This window comes from Strix uralensis, chromosome 2, assembly GCF_047716275.1.
Source record: "Strix uralensis isolate ZFMK-TIS-50842 chromosome 2, bStrUra1, whole genome shotgun sequence".
Taxonomy (NCBI): domain Eukaryota; kingdom Metazoa; phylum Chordata; class Aves; order Strigiformes; family Strigidae; genus Strix; species Strix uralensis.
In genome coordinates, this window is record NC_133973.1 from 107,343,820 (window position 1) to 107,362,989 (window position 19,170).

General features: G+C 35.9%; 1 protein-coding gene across 4 annotated transcripts in view; it reads right to left on the minus strand.

Annotated features, from left to right (window-relative positions):
* Nucleotides 1-19,170, minus strand: part of KPNA3 (karyopherin subunit alpha 3) — a 51,878-nt gene that overhangs the window by 2,954 nt on the left and 29,754 nt on the right. For all 4 annotated transcript variants that reach the window (XM_074859720.1, XM_074859721.1, XM_074859724.1 and 1 more), the window contains 14 exons: nucleotides 17,340-17,429; nucleotides 17,099-17,128; nucleotides 16,964-17,016; nucleotides 16,782-16,877; nucleotides 14,366-14,451; nucleotides 11,320-11,406; nucleotides 10,756-10,925; nucleotides 9,622-9,666; nucleotides 6,903-7,034; nucleotides 5,611-5,739; nucleotides 3,793-3,897; nucleotides 3,586-3,657; nucleotides 3,323-3,485; nucleotides 2,266-2,360 (listed from right to left, as the gene is read on the minus strand). In XM_074859720.1, coding sequence (XP_074715821.1) covers nucleotides 2,266-2,360; nucleotides 3,323-3,485; nucleotides 3,586-3,657; nucleotides 3,793-3,897; nucleotides 5,611-5,739; nucleotides 6,903-7,034; nucleotides 9,622-9,666; nucleotides 10,756-10,925; nucleotides 11,320-11,406; nucleotides 14,366-14,451; nucleotides 16,782-16,877; nucleotides 16,964-17,016; nucleotides 17,099-17,128; nucleotides 17,340-17,429 — 1,353 coding nt within the window. The remainder of the gene's footprint in view (nucleotides 1-2,265; nucleotides 2,361-3,322; nucleotides 3,486-3,585; nucleotides 3,658-3,792; nucleotides 3,898-5,610; nucleotides 5,740-6,902; nucleotides 7,035-9,621; nucleotides 9,667-10,755; nucleotides 10,926-11,319; nucleotides 11,407-14,365; nucleotides 14,452-16,781; nucleotides 16,878-16,963; nucleotides 17,017-17,098; nucleotides 17,129-17,339; nucleotides 17,430-19,170) is intronic.

Sequence of the window (19,170 nt, forward strand, 5' to 3'; positions counted from 1 at the left end):
TGGTTAGAGACTGGATTGCTGCCTGGTCAAAGCAGTTGCTATTTTAGCTGTGCGATTTAATTTTCAATGCCAATTTTTAGTACTTCTGGAGTTGGCTAATCACTAGTTGTGAATTCCAAAATTAGTTTTGTACTTTCTCCCGTTTTCGTTCAATATGAAAATAATCTTTATCAGCAGCTGATAGAAATACTTATATAAAGCTTAAAAGAGTACTCAGTATCTCCTATCAGAATCTGAAGAATTTAGAATTACTAATTTCAGAGCAGTTTTATATAGCTCTCATAAGCGCAATCTGAAATTTTTTTTTAAACTAGAAGTACTTCATTACTCTCTGGATATAGAATGAAAGGCATCAAGTATCCAACTTCACCCAACTTCCTCAGAGCTAGTCATTTACTCCTCTAGGAACAGCAAAGAACACGGTCAGTAGCGTCAATATGTACAACTTCAAAGCCTACCCATCCTCCTCCAAATCACCAGCTGCACCTGTTTTCTGCACACGCCACCTCCACGGACCAGGCTGCAGGAACCACAGGCCTCACTTCAAACTGTGTGTCATTCCGAAGCAGGTAAGAGCCCTTGTGCGTGGGGTCTAAATAGCTTTCTGAGATCTGGCCTTGGAGTAGCATGAATGTCAGAACCCACTCACCTAAAATCTTTGTTTCTCTTTACTTTGGGTGACAATACCTAAATGGGAGGGAGAGATTAAGGCCTCTGGTGACAGCAACAATCCGCAGGAGGAAGTGGGGCACGTCATGCCCAAATGAAGATCGATTCTTGTTTCAGAATGCTTTGCAAAATGTTTGAGAGTTGATAAATTAGCACTTCTGCCTTCTGCAGGGGTACTACAAAGTAACATTACCTAAGTTCACATGCTTTTAACACAATAAACTAAAGTCAGGAAGCCATTAGTGCTTGTCCTAAAGTACATGCCTGTGCACTTTGCTCAGCAAAGGAGCAGATGGGATAAACAATGAAGGGATATCTAGTAGCCAGCAACATCTCATGAGAATACAGAAGATCCTGAAGTGACAGAAGGCAGGAATAACCCTGGGCAGTCAATCTTAGCACTGCCAAGCAGGCTAACATAACCAGTCTCTTGCCTCCCTAGGGCAAATTGGATTTTTTTCTGGTTTAATTTTGGTTTTTTTACCAGTCCTCAAATGACAAGGGAATAATTTTCTTACTTTAGTTACTGCCTGAAAATTTGTCTGGCTTTACATTTTAACTCTTATCTCCCAATCATGGAATTTCTACAATTCTGAGTTTCAGAAGCCCCAGAAAACATGGTAACAGTATATACAATAATCCAAAGTAAAGTCTTGCTCCTGATTAAAGGAGGTAAATTCAGCAAATCAGGCACAGATTAAATTGCGTAGGTTTATGTAAAATTTAAATGCACAAAAGGGATATTTTTTCACCTGCACCAAGTAGACTGTGCTCTTCAGTTAGCTACAGAAGTCTCAGAGCACACAGTCATTACAAGCACTGGGAACTTTTCACATACGTTAACTTCTGGTGACTAACTTCGCAATCACATGATGGGCCCGTGAATTGAAAATTAATGAGTCTGAAAGTTAGAGCTGGTATCTAAAGAGCCAGTTTAAGAGAAGAACTGAAGACATAGCTCTGTTAGGCTGCAGAACTACAGACACCGTGGATGTCTTAGAAAAGATAATTATTATTTATCTTCAAATTGCTTGTTGAAGTGCTTCTGAGGCACTTAGAAGCAGCCAGTAGCAGACAGAGCTAGAACCCAAAGTGTCAAAATACCTAATTAGGGTGAACAAATACCAGATGGTCTAGATCAATCAGCTGCAGAAAGCGTTAACAGTTTTGATGACCCTTTTCAATGCACAATCCAGACTGAGCAGTTACAGAGCTGAAATACAGTAATCTATCTGAAAGTAAGGATCCACCACCCCCTCCAAAGACTGATGTATGAGAAAGTAAAAAGGATGGCCAGAGAACTGTTTAGATTCTAATCACAAGTTATTACATGTCAATTTACATGTCAGTGTGACAAATCAATCAATTTATTAGGCAAAACCAGAGTAGTCATCTTGATGTTGCTAAAAAAAATTTTTGGTATTGAGAAACTCTTCAAAGACTTTCAATTAAGGGAAGTTGTACTGAAAAAGGAGCAGGAAAACTGACTTCCCAGATAACTTATGTTCATGACAATTGGAACTGAGGAACAATGACAGTGTACTTAACTAAGCTAACAGCACAGCGCATATACTCTTTAATCTTTAGCATACTTACATCATCACCAGAGAAATACTGATCTATGATTTCAAATGCTAATTTATAAATGTCTTCATTCTCATGCTGTTGCAAGGCTTCGATTTTCTCTAACCCTAAATAAAAGAAAATGGAGAAGAGATTTTATAAGTTTAACTGGAGTTACTAACTCCTTCGAAAAAAATAAGAAAAATAACAAAACATTACTACTGAAACACATGAGAAAAAGAGTAGCTCGGTTTGCAAACATTATCTACACCGTAGCTATCTTTGTCTCTAAGAGAAAAAGAAGTAGTTTGTGAACATTTGCATGCCACGGAATATCCCATTTTATGAACAAGGGATAACGGAATCTTCTCTCTTTTTTAGATAAAACTGTACTTAATTTTTTAAGACTTCTTCTGTCTACTGTATAACTTCTGTTTTAGTCATTCTGCTTTCTGTGTATCACCAAAAGGAAGTGGCTATATTTGTGTGTTGTGTACACATTTAAAACAACAAGGCTACAAAGCCTCACACCAAGAGCAGCTTAAAACACTAGTCCTATTTTCAAACTGGACATGGAATAATACAAGGGAAAACTTCCACGGTAGTACGCTCTTCAACACCCCTTTATTGCTATCTTACTCTAATACATTAATTAGCATGTTAAAACTTGGATTGCAATATCCAAAGGACTCCTCATTCTGCTTTGGACTGTAACGAAATTATGATCCTAACAACTGCTTCCAAGGCCATGAACTAAAGCAGGAACTGGTTTGTGTTTTGCCACTGAACAAAGTATATGCAATAATCAAATGAAAAGAAGTACAATTCTCATTCAAACCTAGACACTAAGCTACAGAAAGCTCCTTCAACACTTGCCTCCAACACTACCATCTTTAAACCAAACTAAACAGGAGAAAAAAGTAATTTTGAACTAAACAGAAAAAGGTAATTTCTCTCATTACAAAAGTCTCACTTGCTTATTCAAACAGCCCATGGCAAAAAAATACTATAGTAAATATCAACAGCAGCAAGGGGTAAACATAATAATACCCAGCAAATTAAATTTTTTAAAAGCCTAGTAAGCACTTACCTCCACACTCTTCTATAATTTCAGCTATTGTGCTAGCCTCATCACCAGCCATTATCAGGATGTTTTTGAGACCATCCAGCACCACCTGTACCACTTGAGAGTCCTTTACTGAGAGTAGATTGCAGAATGGTGGGATTACATTTTGCTGTACAAGGTATTCAACCTAAATAATGAAAAAAAAAAAAGTGCTTTCAACATTGTGCTTCTTACAAATGGCTGCATGTGCAACGTTTTAGTGACAATCTGAAATCCACTACACGTACCTGATCTTTTCTCCCACTTATTGTCAAATTGCTAATTGCCCAAGCAGCTTCCTTTTGTGTTCCAAAGTCCCCCTGAAAAATAAAATTAATAGCTCATTAAAATCAGCATGGAAACATCTGTCAAGCTTATTATTAAAAATCACAGGCTCCTCATGTCAGATTTATAAAAAGAGGATGACAACTTGCATAGCTGATAGTTTGACTGACCTTAGCCAGCTGGTGTATGATCATAGGGATTAGCCCAGCATCTATTACAGCCTGAACTTGTTGCTGGTTTCCTGCTGTGATATTGGAAAGGAACCAAACTGCTTCCTACAATTGGACAAAACAAAAAAGCAAAACACTTAAAAACTAGACAACAGATAAAAAAAAAAATCAAACCACTAAACAAAACCACCTTAAAACCTAAAATCGTTCCATGTCCAATCACTAAACAGAACCTCCATGTTACCCCCCGCCCCAAAAGCACTTCTAGCACAAAATTTTATTGCACTGTGAAAGATAAACATGCAGCAGGTCAATGTAAAATTGGTATGATTAATTCATGGGCCCAGATTATTACTTATACAAGGGGTGTCTCCATACATCGGAAGCAATACTGACTTAAACTTTATATCCACTTTGCACTGCTGGAGTCACAACCATGTTTTAAACTTTCAATCAGTTTTGCAAAGAAAATAGGAAAACTGATAAAACCTGGTATAAAAAAAGACTTATCCTGTAACCCTACTAATGACAGCTCAGTAGTAGCTTTCTGTGCTGATACAAGGAAGACCAACTCCAGCTCCCATTTTCTTCCTGAAACATGAAGTGGAGCTCACAAAGCTCATTTGAGTATCAGACAGGACTCTCAGTCTTGAGACTTTACTCAGCAGTTATCTCCTTCAGGTGGTTCATCAACATAGCTAACATCTATCTAATGGCAGTTACAAGTTCCTGGTTAGAAAGGGGTATAACTGTCAAGGTAATCCAGAACATCTTAAAAAGGCTCCAGTCTTAAATAAAAGACAAACAGATGTGGCAAGCAGTCAGTTATGAAGTACTGCAGGAAAAAAACATAATGGGTTCCATTTTTTAGGGATGTGTATCGTGCTTTTGCTTGTATTTGCCCTTCACAACATACACTTAAAACAAAACTCAAAGCATTTCTAGACTCCCCTTATACAAACATTATTCTTTTCTTGGCATTCAAAAAGAGCTCTTCATCATCTTTTGTAAGGGCTAGAAGGGCAGGCAGAAACAAATCACAGCAGTTTGAACTGTCAAAGATAACTTCTTCAGAGCTCCTGGCAGTTGACAGGGCCTGAAGAAACAGAGATTCCTCTCATTCATAGATTTCCCCTCAATGGTACGCTAAGTGGGGGAATCGTGCAAGCTAAACAAAAAAAGCCTCCTCCTCAGCCAGACCCATCTTTGCACTGGCATATGGCACAATGATTTAAAAAAATGCAAATAACATGAACTACAGCTCTGGAAAAGAGGGCACTGATCACTTTCTTTCATCAAATTCCCCCTATTCCATCCAGTCCTTGCAGCAGCGAAGTTACCTCTGCCAAAAGGAAGGAAAGGAAAAATTTTCAGAAAAGGACAGTGATACTCCCTTACTGCATTGAAGGTGAAGATGGACAAGAGAACAAACTCCACTATGAAAAGTTGGAGTGGAAAAAATGGATCAGTCTTACTCAACTCACTGGACTCAACCAAAAGTAACACTCTTTAGTTATGAAAAACTATAATGCAAGTTAGCCAGTTCTTACTTCGCAAATGAAAACAAAAGTATCATGCTCCAAAGCAAAAGCCATCAGTCCTCCCCAAAAGCACTCGGCATCAACACCAATGCATGGATCCTCACTGTGGCTGTTTGGCTTTAGCCCTAATTAAGCACCAGCCTCAAATGCTGCATCTTTATACAAAATTGCTCACATGATGGAAATTATAGCTGTAAGAAATTCATCTGTAATGTTCTACAGATTACAGTTTTATTTCTTAAACAGAAAGATTAAGTTAGGAAGAAACAAATCATACCTTGTTTATCTTCTCTTTTGGATGCGTCAGGAGATTTGGGAAATAAGACAAAACGTCACAATTGAGAACAACTTGTGTCTGTTCATCAGTACCAGTTACTATGTTGCCTACTGCTCTCAGTGCTGCTGTCTGAATATCCAAAGTGGGAAGGAAAAAGAAGTTGCATATTAAAGACAATGCTGTTACTTATGCTAAAACAAAGATCATTTTAAGATGTCTCTTTATAAAAACACTTTGCAAAATACAATTTAGCACTTCATCCTCTGAGCTACATCCTAAAAATGGGTACTGTTTCATTAAAACAAACACACAGTACAGAATTTTACTGAATAGATGCACTGCAGCTCAACTCAAAAAGTATAAAGATTAGAAATTAAAAGAATATTAAAACAACAGAAGAGTTAATTCATCATGTATCTGATCTGAGTTACAATTGCATTAACTGTTTCTAGGCTTTGACTATGTCTGCCAAGGTTGTTTACTTCTCCATCCAGCTCTCCACCACAGACTTAAAAAAAATCCATGACTGCTTTCTTGTCATTGCCTCTCAGTTATCTTTCAGAAATGGACTTTGTATCTTTATATACTGGTTAGTAAACGCTTTACAAGTGACAGAAGACTCCTTTTCATCAAGTGAACTGGTCTGACAAATTTCAACAGTCATCCAAAGTACAAACTAAACAAACATGACAAATGCACAGATACATAAAAAAAGCTCCTAATTACAGCGGTTGGTTTATAAAAAACAACCACACATCAACTAACTTTTAGTTTCCCTTTGTCTTCGAAATTAATCAAACAAGCTCAGTTAACCCACCTTTTGTAGCTAATTAGAAATTTACTTTACTAAAAGGACTCAGCATCCACAAATATTTTAACATTCAAAAAGTCCCAAAATATTAATTGGTTTCCATGAGCTATTCAGACAGAATATGACAACCTTGTATGCAGCTACAGAAAAGATATAACTTGAATTCTGGAAAAAGTAAAATCTGTTGTCATTAAATATTTTAGGACTACAAAAGGAAGGCACCCCTGGTAATCACACAATGGAAGTTAACGTTTAACCTGTCACTTTACTTAAAAACTATATTAGAACAGTTTTGTTCAAGGTTTCTTTCATTTTAATAATCTTTCTTCCCCAGTGTAGGTAGCATCTTTTGTTCAGTTTTACCTGCAACAAATGTAGCTATAAATGCTCATCTCAGTACTTCACTAATAAATACTCTCAGGCACATTTTTTAGAAAATAGCTTACAAAGGACTGTTCAATAGCAACTGAACCAGACTTACTTGAACTTTAACCTCCTGATGACTCAGAAGGGGAACTAGAAAAGGTACAACTCCTGAATCAATCACCATTTGTATCTGTTCATTTCCACCGTCTGTTAAGTAGGACAAAGCCCAAACAGTGTCCACAAGGATCTACAAATTGGAGAGAACATGGTTTACACATTGAACAGTAAAATCCAGATAACGGAGGCTTAATTTAGTGATCAATATTCCACATGTCTGGGGTGAAAAAAGCATGCAATTTAGTTACAGGAAGAACTCAAAACCTGATTATGACAAGACCTAATTAGTAAAATGTTAGACTATTATGTACAACTATGAAAACTGGGGCCATTTGTTCCATAACAATAATTTCTATATGTCCCATCTCAGATTTTTTTTAATTCAATACCACCTTTTGGTGCATAAAGTGACAGCATACATCATCTCACAAAGGTAAACTGTTGGGCTTGATTTGCATTTCAAAGATAAACAACCAGCTCAGATAAGTAGTTGGGCCAGTAACTTTCTGAAAAGAATACCAACCCAGCCTCCTAGGTACTGCTGTAATTTGTCAGCTGTGATATCCTTTGATTACAGAATACATGAGTTCCCCTAGTCTCTAATCCATCTATCTATGCCTTAGCATTTCTGATCCATAGTGCAGTTCTCAAGTGAAACTGCAGACATATTCTGGATGTATTCCTTTCTATGCCTTCATATTAAGACTAAAATCCACAGCAAAGGAATGGAGTTCTTATACCAACTAAAGGACTGGGAACTATTGTAAGGTGGCAACTGTTCAAGCAAAGCAAAAACCCACAGAGAAATTATTATCATGCAGGGCAATCTTAGTATCTTAAAGAATATAAAGACTAAGTCACTGATGAGTTGAAAAGGATGATTTCAGGGCCCTCAAAAAAAAGAAAGGTACAAGTTACAGTCATTAAAAGGTAGTATCTGAAGCAGAAACAAAGCCAGCAGAAAGAAGGATATCACATCACTTAGAGATGATGTTAGGAACTGCAGGAAGAGAAATTTGGACCCCACTGAGGACATCATCTGTTGAGGTACTCAGACCTACTCTACTTTTAAAACAGACACCCATTTAAAATTCCCAGCTATTAAGATAGCTAAATACTACAGTACTGAAAGGTAGGAAGGACTTTAAAGTCCTGACCCACAGGCTGCTTCCACCCAGCTCCAGGGACCAGAGAGCACAGACCTGATGCCTTCTTGACACAGCCTGCTGCTGCCCTCATCTGCTAATGCCCCAGGGACAGCAGAATGTGCTGCAGTGGAGCCAGTATCACAGCAGAAGCAGTGAGAGATGGTGCCTCACCAGTTTGCTGCCCCACAGCCCTGTTGGTGACAAGAGCAGCAGCCGCCAGAAGCGCTCACAGGACTGTTGGCTGACCTACCTGCATCACTGACTCATCTCCAAAGATAGGTTTGCTGCTCCAGTACCGAGAGGCTGGGACCAGACTGGTACCTCCAAACTAGCACCTGACTCTCAGGATCAAAAAGACGGGCACCCTAATTGAGATCAGTCAAAACCTGGCATCACGTAGTCTCGTATCTACTTCAAGAAGCTCTCACACAATCATTGCTTGCAAAAGCTTTTAAATTTGGCAGGAAAAAAAAGCCTATAGGCTAGAAGCATGTTTGGTTTTGCTATGAATTCCCATTCAGGTTTGTCCAAATTATGAATTGGAAAGTCACCATGTGCTGTCTCCCACTCACATTACACTGGGAAAACCCTGGCAAAATCCCAGATTAAACTGTTTGCAAATATTTTGTGGAGCCAAGCCCACTTCAGCATTAAAAGAGCAGCAGAAACATCACTACCACAGAGTGGAAGTAACAAAAGAGAGTTCCACCAATCTTAAGCTCTATCCCCAGACCCACCACAAGGGTTCACTTCCTGCTTCTCTAAATTGAAGGATCACTATAGGGAGCAAGAGTCAAAGACATTACAAAGTCCTGACAGGAGGAGGAGAGCAGCTCCGTATCCCTTAGTTACACAGATCTTTGTTCCTAAAGTTCCAATATAAGACTTCAGGAGGTAAGTCCATCCCCTAGGACTTTACTCAGAAAATTTACGTAAACCCATGGATCAGGAATGTGGGAAGTACTGAAGGTTTAGTATTAAAAACCTGAAGAAAAGTTGTCAAAGGTGCCACAAAACAATAGTTTATTGCTGTTTATTTAAGTATATACTTAAGTATATCTTTAAGTATGTGATTTCCTTAAAGAGCTTGCAAAGTCAGGCACCCAACAGGTTACAAAAGTCAGATCTACCCATATGATCACAGTACTTGATTGGACTGATACAGAGAATTACGTTTGTTTGGTTTTTTTCCTACACATGCTTTATATATCATCTATGCAAAATTACAAATTGGGGCAGAATTAAAGTGAAGCTGATGGTAAAGCTGTCACTTTAAATTTCTAGTGCTCAATTCCACAAGATAGGATTTTTTTAAATGTAGTTTCTAACGTAAAGGATAAAAAAAACTTTTAGAAAAGATATTTCAGAAATGGTATTTGCACTTTCTTTTTCATGCTCTGAACGACTACAATTATATTCGTCTTCATATTTAATTGTACATTTACTACTTAATTATACATAAATTAACATGCCAAAACCAAGTTTGCCACTTAAACACAATCTTGCAGTATATTTTCTCTAGAGGAAAAAAAAGAATCTAGAGTATCTAAAACTTCATAAATTACTTACGTTTATATCTGTATGGTAAATGAGAACACACAATGCTGGCAAAATCTGAAAAGAAGTTCATCAGTCATTACAGTAGAATAAAATTGGCTGTACAGTCATGAATCCAAGCATATTGCATTCACACACTTCCCAGGAGCTGGTTATTCCCTCAAAGTATGTATAAATATATATATATTTAAAATTTGTAAAAATACAAGACAGTACTATATTTCAAAGACACAGAGAGCAGACTATATTTTGAGGGAAAACAAGCAAACTGAGATAAGACATCCCCCTGCTATTTTGAAAGCTTTGTTACCACACAATATAATAAAAATCACTAGCCTAATATCAATATATAAAATCCTCTTGAAGTAAAATTTTATTTTTGTATTCACATATGGAGAAAATATAAAATTGGGCCACGATAAGACCGCTTCGAACAGGGTTTTTTATTTGTTAAAGTATTGAAAAAGTTTCCCCATTCTCTGCTTCATTTTTAAAATTTCATTAAAGTTTAGTTGCTAACAATATTGTACTTCACATGGCTTCAAGAACTATCTACACTTTTGAATGTATCTTAAAACAAAGAACTTCATGTACATTACAACTATAGTTCTAGTCAAATAGCATCACTTTACTAACTGTGCCTACTCTATAAATGCTGCATTTGCTCTGTTCACCAGTTTAAGAGGATTTTCGGATGCTTCTCTTCAAGTGGGGACTTGCCATTGACAGCATGTTCACAGCTAGCTGAAACACAAACTACACTACATTCACTAGTTTACCTACACTTCCTCTTACTGAAAATAATTACATTTGAATACTTATATATACAGAATCACCTTTGTAGACTTTGATAAAAACATGAAATGCTGAGTATATTAACACTTTCTAGTGTGGTTTTTGTTGTGTCGATTTTAGTATGTGGCTCATCAGTCTTTAGCCTTACTCAGTTTCAGATGTTACAAATACTTTTATTACATCCTTAGTAAGAAGCATCAAATTGGTCAAATTACTGCATTTAACAACTGCTAAGTGCCACAAGACAGTGGCAGAAAAACACGCATAAATTCATAGTATGACAACGTAAAACGTTTGGCCTCTAGCCCAGAATATAAAAAAAAATTATCTGTCTCGTAATTCTTTATTTACCTCCTGAACTGTCTCCATAGGCGGTGGGGGGTCCTTATTCCTGCAGAGATTTACAATGACCCATGTGACGTTCCGAAGGAAGGTGATGGGAATGGAGGGATTGATGAAGGACAGAAGAGGTTTGACAACTCCCAGTGATATGACATAATCTCTACACTGAGGACCATCACCTACAGAAATGAAAATTGTTGTAAAAGAAATTACATTAAAAATGGAAAATCTTGAAATGTATGCAATGACATGTTGGGATACTGAAATTCTATGTTTCCTCACCAACAGTCTACTACTAAAAAGTCATGTTCAATTAAATATACATACGTACAGATGTGTATGTATATTTTACAAGACACAAAATTTATCTTGCTAATATTTTGTGTAGTAAGTGATACTATTCTTTAGAAAAAAAATAGGCTGTACATACGTAATTCTGGCCACAGAAAAAATTATATTAAGTCACAGAATTTAGAGGAAACATAGTCTCATATGATAATGCCAATGTTCAAAAAGTCAAATTCTAAAATGACACGCTCCCTGAACTCAAATCATTACAACAACAAGAGTTACCTATAATATTTCCGAGAGCCCAGACAGCTTGCTCACAAACATTCTGGTGTGGTGAATGAAGTAGTCTCAAGAAGAGGGGAACTGCATCTGCAGAACGCAAAAGTTGGGTTTGTTTTTACTGGAACATAGTATATGCACAATTCTTTCATTGATTAATACAAAACACTTTCTCTACCATGCCTTATACATGTTTCTATTATGAAGAGCATACAAAACCTCAGTTAAACATTTCTATATGTATCTAGAGAGGGGCGAAAATAGACTGAAGGACAATCAACTATTAAACAACAACGCTCCCCACATTTAAACATTTCCCCATATTTCTCAAAGTGATACGCAAGAACCTCAAGTATGTATGCACTAGGTTTCACATCCTGGTAATTCAGATTTTCCAGTTATCCAAGATCACAATACATAGCAGAATGACATGCCTACTTGTGCAAACGTGCTTCAGATCTTGACTTCAAGAAAATAGCTTCCTCCCAAGAGGTGGCTATAGTTAGTTTCTATAGTTAGTTTCCATATGCAGTGAAGATTTACATCCATCTGCCGGTCCTAAAACATGTTTTAATTTGCTCTTATATAACACAGGCAACATACCAGATTAAATAAGTGGCACTGATTTTAGATATCAGTCTCTGCTGAATTAAATACATTTAATAGAGATAAGAAACCATCCCTCTACTATTTCCATGCACTACTTCCCTTCAAACAACCCATACTGTTTGAAAGACAGTAATTCCTGCAGCAATTTTTTAAATCTATATATGATCATATTCATCCTATAGTCTTTCTGAGCAAAATAGATCAATTTATATACTGTTGAAGGAAAGAATATTTTTTCTTGTAGAAATAACTTCAGAAATTTTAAAAAATTGCAACACAATTTGTGAGCAACTGTGAATCAATATTCTGTTGATAATGTAACATGCGATAATGAGCCAAAAGCCCTGATGTGTTTTCCTGAAAAATACAGAGTGATGAAGAATAAAGACAACCTAAAATTCCTTCCCCTCCCTAGATGAGTAATTCAGCAATTGCCTATAACTGACAAGTTCGGAGGGACAGCAACACACCATTGCTTAAGAACACTCTCTCTGTTCTTGTAACCATCATCCCACTTCCATTAGCTCAAGTGGAATATTCTAGCTTCCTTCTCAGTGATTACTGAGATTACACTTCAGCCATATGTGTATTCAACACATTTCAGAGAGGAGGGTCAAGTATGTAGTTTTTATTAGATTGCAATCCTGGTATGCTTTCAAAAGCAGGAATGAAATTATTTCACATCAGCACTCGGGGAGGAGGACAGTCTGAGAAAGCATGAGTTGCAGGTTATCTGATCTACTGCTCTCAAAAAATTAATTATTTCTGCTCCAAATTGGCTCCTGCCAAGATCTATTCTGTGTATATAGTACTTCTCCTCTTTTGCTGGGCCCTCCAACTGCCATCTGTCCCTCTTGACTGCAGGAGGCCACCTTCTTTTGTATTTAGGCTGCACCAGCCTCTCCTATAGCTGCAATGGTGTATCACTTTGTTTCCTCAAACCATCTCTTATCTAAAGAGAGTAGAGCTGGGAGGCTGTCTTCCCTTAGCCATCTCCTAGCCAAAGCAGCAAGGCTTTTTAAGCTAGACTTCTTCCATTTTCTCTTCAAGGATAAAACCTGGAAAATGTTTTTTGCTTATTTAAAGTTATTTTATAACATTTTTTTCTTTTCAAGCATCAGCTAAACAGATTTTGGGAGAAACATACCCCAGCCTGAACTTCTAGTGATTGTTCAGGTAACAGCAACGCTTTTGGCTGTGCTGTACATATTTTCATTGTAATTTTAATTTTTTTTCCAGATATTTTTCTGCAAAGCTAAAACTATAAACAGCCTTTTTATTAGATTCATTCACTCAAATATGGTAACATTATGGGACTCGAAACAGGAAGAAAATAATGGCTAACCAATGAACAAGTTGGGAAGGATGAAAAAACTTGGGAATACATTTTCAAAGATATTTAGACACCAGAAAAACAATCTAAAAACAGAGGTGCACAAATCACATCAGGATTTTTTTAAACAAATTCGAGACATTGGTTTGTTTTTTTTTAAAGGCTTTGGATTTTTATCCAAAGCTCATTTTGATAAGCATTCCTATTCTATTGCTCCAATATCTTAACTATACAGAATCTAACAATTAGTGAGATATTTTATTAGCTATTAAAACTTACAAAACAGCATTTTGATTTGAAAGGCAGGTTCATACACTTAAAAAAAAAAATCAAAAACCTAAGTCACAGTTTTCCCATATAAAAACACTGATTATGAATAAGCCAATTTATTATATATTTGCTTATCTAGAGTCTCCTGTTTAACAACAAAATGTTGTTTTTAGCATAAAGGCAATTGTTTTAAGATAAGCATGCTGATACATAAAAGCTATACATATAATCCTGAAAAATTAATTTGAATAATTTATCTTCAATTAACTTTAGATTTTATTTCCTATCTCTTTTCATAATGGAAGTCTCACTGGCTGGTTAAGCAAGAAATAAAGGCAGCACAACAAACTATATGTATAGGAGATACTGATCACATGGTCAAGAACAGGATGGTAATTTTCTTAACTCTGTATTTAAATGGGCAGCCTTACATAACTATATGTGTTTAACAACTTTATTAAGATTTATGAACATATCTTTGAGGTAGAAAGAATTACTTCCTAACATAAGTTACAGCCGTAGGGGAATTAACAGTACATGATTTCAGAAATCAACCCAAGAATTAGAAAGGACTAACATTTTTTGTCATACTCATTATATCATCTGTCATTCTCTATCTTCTTTATGGGAAAATCTGGTCTGGGATCCTTAATATTAATCGTTAGTGACAAAGAGATTAATATTTAAGATGAAATGTAGACTTTTTCGGGGGAAATGTGACAGGCATGCATTTATTATTTTAATGGTTTAGATAACAAATGGCATTTGTTATCCAAATATTTCCTTTCCCCTTTTATCCACAATATCATCACTCACCAACCAAATTATAATACTTACTAGACTGTACAACAGCTTGAGTCTGCGCAGAAGTGCCTGATGCTATGTTAGTCAATGCCCATGCAGCTTCAAATTGTAATGAAGGACTGCAATGAAATAATTTTATAGTAATAAGTTGAAACATGATCTGCAGATTATTTTATGGTTCATTTCAGTATTACTAAGTTGTATCCACTCTGAGACACCCTACATTTAAGCAATGTCACTGAGCTAAAAGGTTTTTTTAAAAAAACAACCTCTAAGCCTGGACATTTCAGAAGAAAAGCTATAAGAAAAAAAAGATTTTACATTCTATGACCTTTTGTAAACCACCCATCATTTTGACTTCATATTAGCAATAAAAAACCCCATAAAAATACTTGTTGACGCACATACCAACCAGTGAAGCTGACTGCTACTACAGTCAACTAATTATTTCCTCTATGAAAGATTTCTAGCACCCCTCATAGTAAAATTTAATTATGCCTCTCTAATGGGTAACTGAGACCTCTTCACACCCAGCTGATACAAACACCATTTATGTTTAGCGAAAAAAGTGCAGCTGTCTTGCTGCTGTTAGTAGTTCTCAATAAATTAACCATGTCTGACCATAACTACTAAAAACTTGGTCCTTCTAACATTACATCCCAGATCAAGTGTAAGCTGGTATACTGGGATAAAGATATTTTTCTGCTCCATCACAGACATGGGAAAAATCTACCATCAGTATCAAAAGACAGCATCATACCTGTGTTAAAACTGATTTATTAAATGCAAATGAGTTACAAATATTATGAAAGCTGGGGGAACATCTCTTCCAAGATGTCTGTCAACTATTGTCTATGCCAACGGCAGTTTAGTAAAACAGTTTGTGTGAAAACTGTTGTTCAAGCAAATGCTAAAGGTTAAGAGTTCTAAAAGCTATAAAAGAGTTTACAGCTTATGGTGGTTAGTATAACAGCAAGGTGTCTGGCTTTGGGAGGAGCAGAGAATATTTACTGTTAGGTGACTATTTTTCATTTCCATGCTTTTTTGGGTCTTTATCAATTATGTTTTAAATATAGCCATAGCACCTGTTTCCTTTCAGCTTTTTTTTGTGCATTAGTTTTCAAAGCATTTTAAGGTTTTATTGCAGATGGCATTGGAAAGAATTAGATAGGAGGGCCCAAGATATGTAAATAAGGATTTGTAAAAACAAATAGTACCTGTCAGCAACTATCTACAAACCTTTACATTCTAGGATCAAATGCATTAAAATTCTAGTTCTAGGTTGGTCCTTTTCCTCCTCTTGTGATAAGCTTTCAGTTTTAACATGAACAACAGCTTTAAAAATCTGTTATACAAAGTCTTTGCAGAGTTTACCTCTACTAAATATTATATAGCAATCACAATTAAAATGACTGCTTAAGAAAGTGTTGAGTTCAATTTCAAAAGGCTTATTAAACATTTACAAGGGTAAATCATACAAAAACTAGACAGAAAATTCAAATTAAAAGAATTTTCACAGCACTGAATCATCTACTTCTAGAGCAAGCATTCATGACCCATTTTAAAATGCTAGCCTGATTTCAACATTATTGCCAGCTGCCTTCTAAGCAACTTGTTTTGTTAAACAAGATAGAAACAAAGCTACTCACGCTTCATGTTTTTGCAACCACCAAATTATACCTAAAATGCCAATGTGCATTTTTGAAGTTTCTAGCCCTCGTGGCTACAGAAATAACCTTGAAAATGGAAATACTGTAAATACATTTATGGCTGCCTGAGACCAAAGATAGACTAAAACATTTACCTCAAATGTGTTAATCCCCATCTATCCGAATAAGGGGCTCGCAGATTGTGGAACATGGCATTTTTCTTACATGCCATTAAATTCTTGCAACTACATGCTCAATGTTCTCTACCTCCTTTACTGAAGCTCTTGTTTTCCAACAAAGAACCATGATAGAGAGCATGCTTACTGTGTTGTACCATCACATAAAGGAGCAGTGCAGAGCCAGAAGGAAACCCACCTTGCAGTGAGAATGAAAGAAGCTAGAAACTTAAGCTAATAACCTTTATAAAAAAGACAAGTGTATTCTGGCAAAGAGGCCTGTTCACAACCAGGCATGTTCTGTGCCTTCACACAAATACCAGTAAACCTGAGACAGGCTTCTTAAAAACAGTTAGTAGAAGAGTCTGAAATATTCAAAACCAATGAGAAATTCAGTAAGGTTTTCTCCATTAGCTGGATATGCTCATGCAAGCTCCAAAAATTAAAATGACATTTCAGTGGCAGAATAAATACTCCTGGAGAATTTATGGTTTATCATCATGGAAAGTGATCCACTGTGTCAGATTATATGGTGCTATGAATCCTCAGTTTCATTTGAAATAATGAGATTTTTTTTGGATGCTGATTTTCAATAAAGGTCAACATTTTAAAAAGTATACTTACTTATCATCCCTTTCTAGGCATTTTACCAGGATTGGTAAAATTCCTGACTTTATTAAGTCATCAATAGGTGGATTTCTGTCACTGGATAGGAGTTTTCTGTGAAATTAAATGTAAAAGTAAAATAAGTAACATTCATAATTAAAAATGTGTAGGAAATATATTTCTGTGCCTTTTATTTTTACCTTGCCGCTTGCACAGCACTCAGTTGGATCACTGGGTTGTCACTTGTGGCGTTCTGAAAAGAAAAAAAAACAGTAAAAACTAAAAATGCACAGAACATGCACTTCTAATTAAAAAAATAGTTAAATATAACATACCTGCAGTATAGCTTCTAGTGTTACGTTTTGCTTGAAAAGAAAAAAAGAAGTTTTAGTAATTTTGTTGCTAAATTATATTCTTTTTAAACTTTTAATATAATCAAACTAATTTTAATAGTGTATTGGTTCATAATTTTACTTTCAAATAACTGCAAGACTTCCAGTGTTAAAATAAAAATATAATACATTGTTTTGAGACACCACCAGTTTTAAAAAATAATTCCAGAATCAAGGAACTTACTGCTTTGAAGTCAGCATCAACATCAGAATCTTCTAAACTTTCTTCTTGAGGAACATTTCTTTTTTTCAAAAGATGTTCATCTCTTTTGTTCTGTAAAGGAATGACGAAAAATAAAGACACTTAACGCTTATTAGTCAGGGTGACAACATAATGACCCCTTTCAAAACAAGTTTAGGTAAGATTGCTTTTTTTAAAGGCATCTATAACTGCAAATAGAATTTACAGTGTTTCAGCACTAAGAATCGAGCAGCTTGCTAATCACAGACAGAACTATGACAATCCATGACGTCTGAATGAATTAAAACTTAGTTTGGGGACCAATTTTCTAACAGACATTTACAATACACGTAGATCTGTATGACATTAACACTTAGCCACACATAACAGTGTTTCAGTGTGAAGTCTTTTCCAGCGTAAGATTAGTTTTCAGCTAAATGTACTTCAAAGTTCCCTGGCTACATGTATTTTCATCTTGTGTGTAAAGGAGCATGCTCCATGTACGCTGACACTTGTAATATTTCCCACTCACACTGTTAGCCTAATTTCTGACTTAAAACAAAGCACCCTCCAGCCTTAGCTCCTTTAACAAATTACTGAAGAAAAAGTTACCTTTTCAGTGGAAAAGTACTCATTTAACATTTTTACCTTGCTTAATTGGAATATTTGAACACCTAAAGTCCTAATTTAAAAAGAAAGGAATCAAATCATCAATTGTAACTGTATCCAAATGCACTTTTTTACAAATTTAAAATGTATCAGAAGTATTATTCCAAAAGTATGAAGTGGTCTGCTCTAAATTTTAGACTTTATCTTTTGTTTGGTATGTCTAGAGGTACAATCAAAGATAGAAAGAGCAATAGAAGATGACGATGCAGCATGTATATCTGAATACCTTTTGGTGCCTTGTTTTGTTGTGGTTTTTTTTTTTAATAAGCATATTAAGATTTCAATCTCTAATGAAGCAAAACATTGAAAAGGTGTAACAAACAGCTGTAATACCTAAACCAAATCTATTATACTAACAAGGAAAGGCAGGCTTTTCAGTCTCCAAAAAATTATCTGATAACCAAACAGTACTGACTACAGAGACTGTATTACATCATGCCTTGATTGTAATATGTAAAAAAACCTCTAAACAGAATTATGTTTTGAAGGAGCCCCCACTATTTTATTTTATGTTAGGAAAACCAGCAACTTCAGATCAAAAATTTCTGGGACTTGCTTACTTTTTAGATATTTTAAAAATAATTAAAAACAACTTTTCCAGCACCAGACTGAAAGGCTCCCAAACAATATATTAAGAGGTTTTTTTCAGATAAGAGAATACTAAAACAAGCAACAAAATTAAATAAGCCTTTAATGCAGAAGACAGCATTTCACAAACTTCATATAGTTTAATTTTTGTCAAGTCTAAGTACAGAAACTAAATCCTCAGAGAGTACACAAGATCACCTAGATTAGGTGTACAGGAACAACAGCACATTCGGAGCACATCGACACACACAAGTACTAAAGGTATTTTGTTGTCAAGTGTTTTTGGAGAGAAGGAAAATGGAAACAAGCAGGCAGTTAAACACTGAGAAAAGACTGTTATACAGATAAACTGCATCAGGCAGGTACACACTGATGAATGGATTCACCATAAAGATCTATAATGTATTTCTCTTATTCTTCACACCAAGTACTTGGCCCTGCCATTTAAGCAAAGAGCAAGCATCATTCAACCCCAGTCAATCTGGCTTTGCTCAAGTAGAATTCCTTTTCCTACCGTTTGTCTAAACCACAGCCTATACTTCGGCAACTGCAGGGACCAGACCCAGTTTCCAGAGGC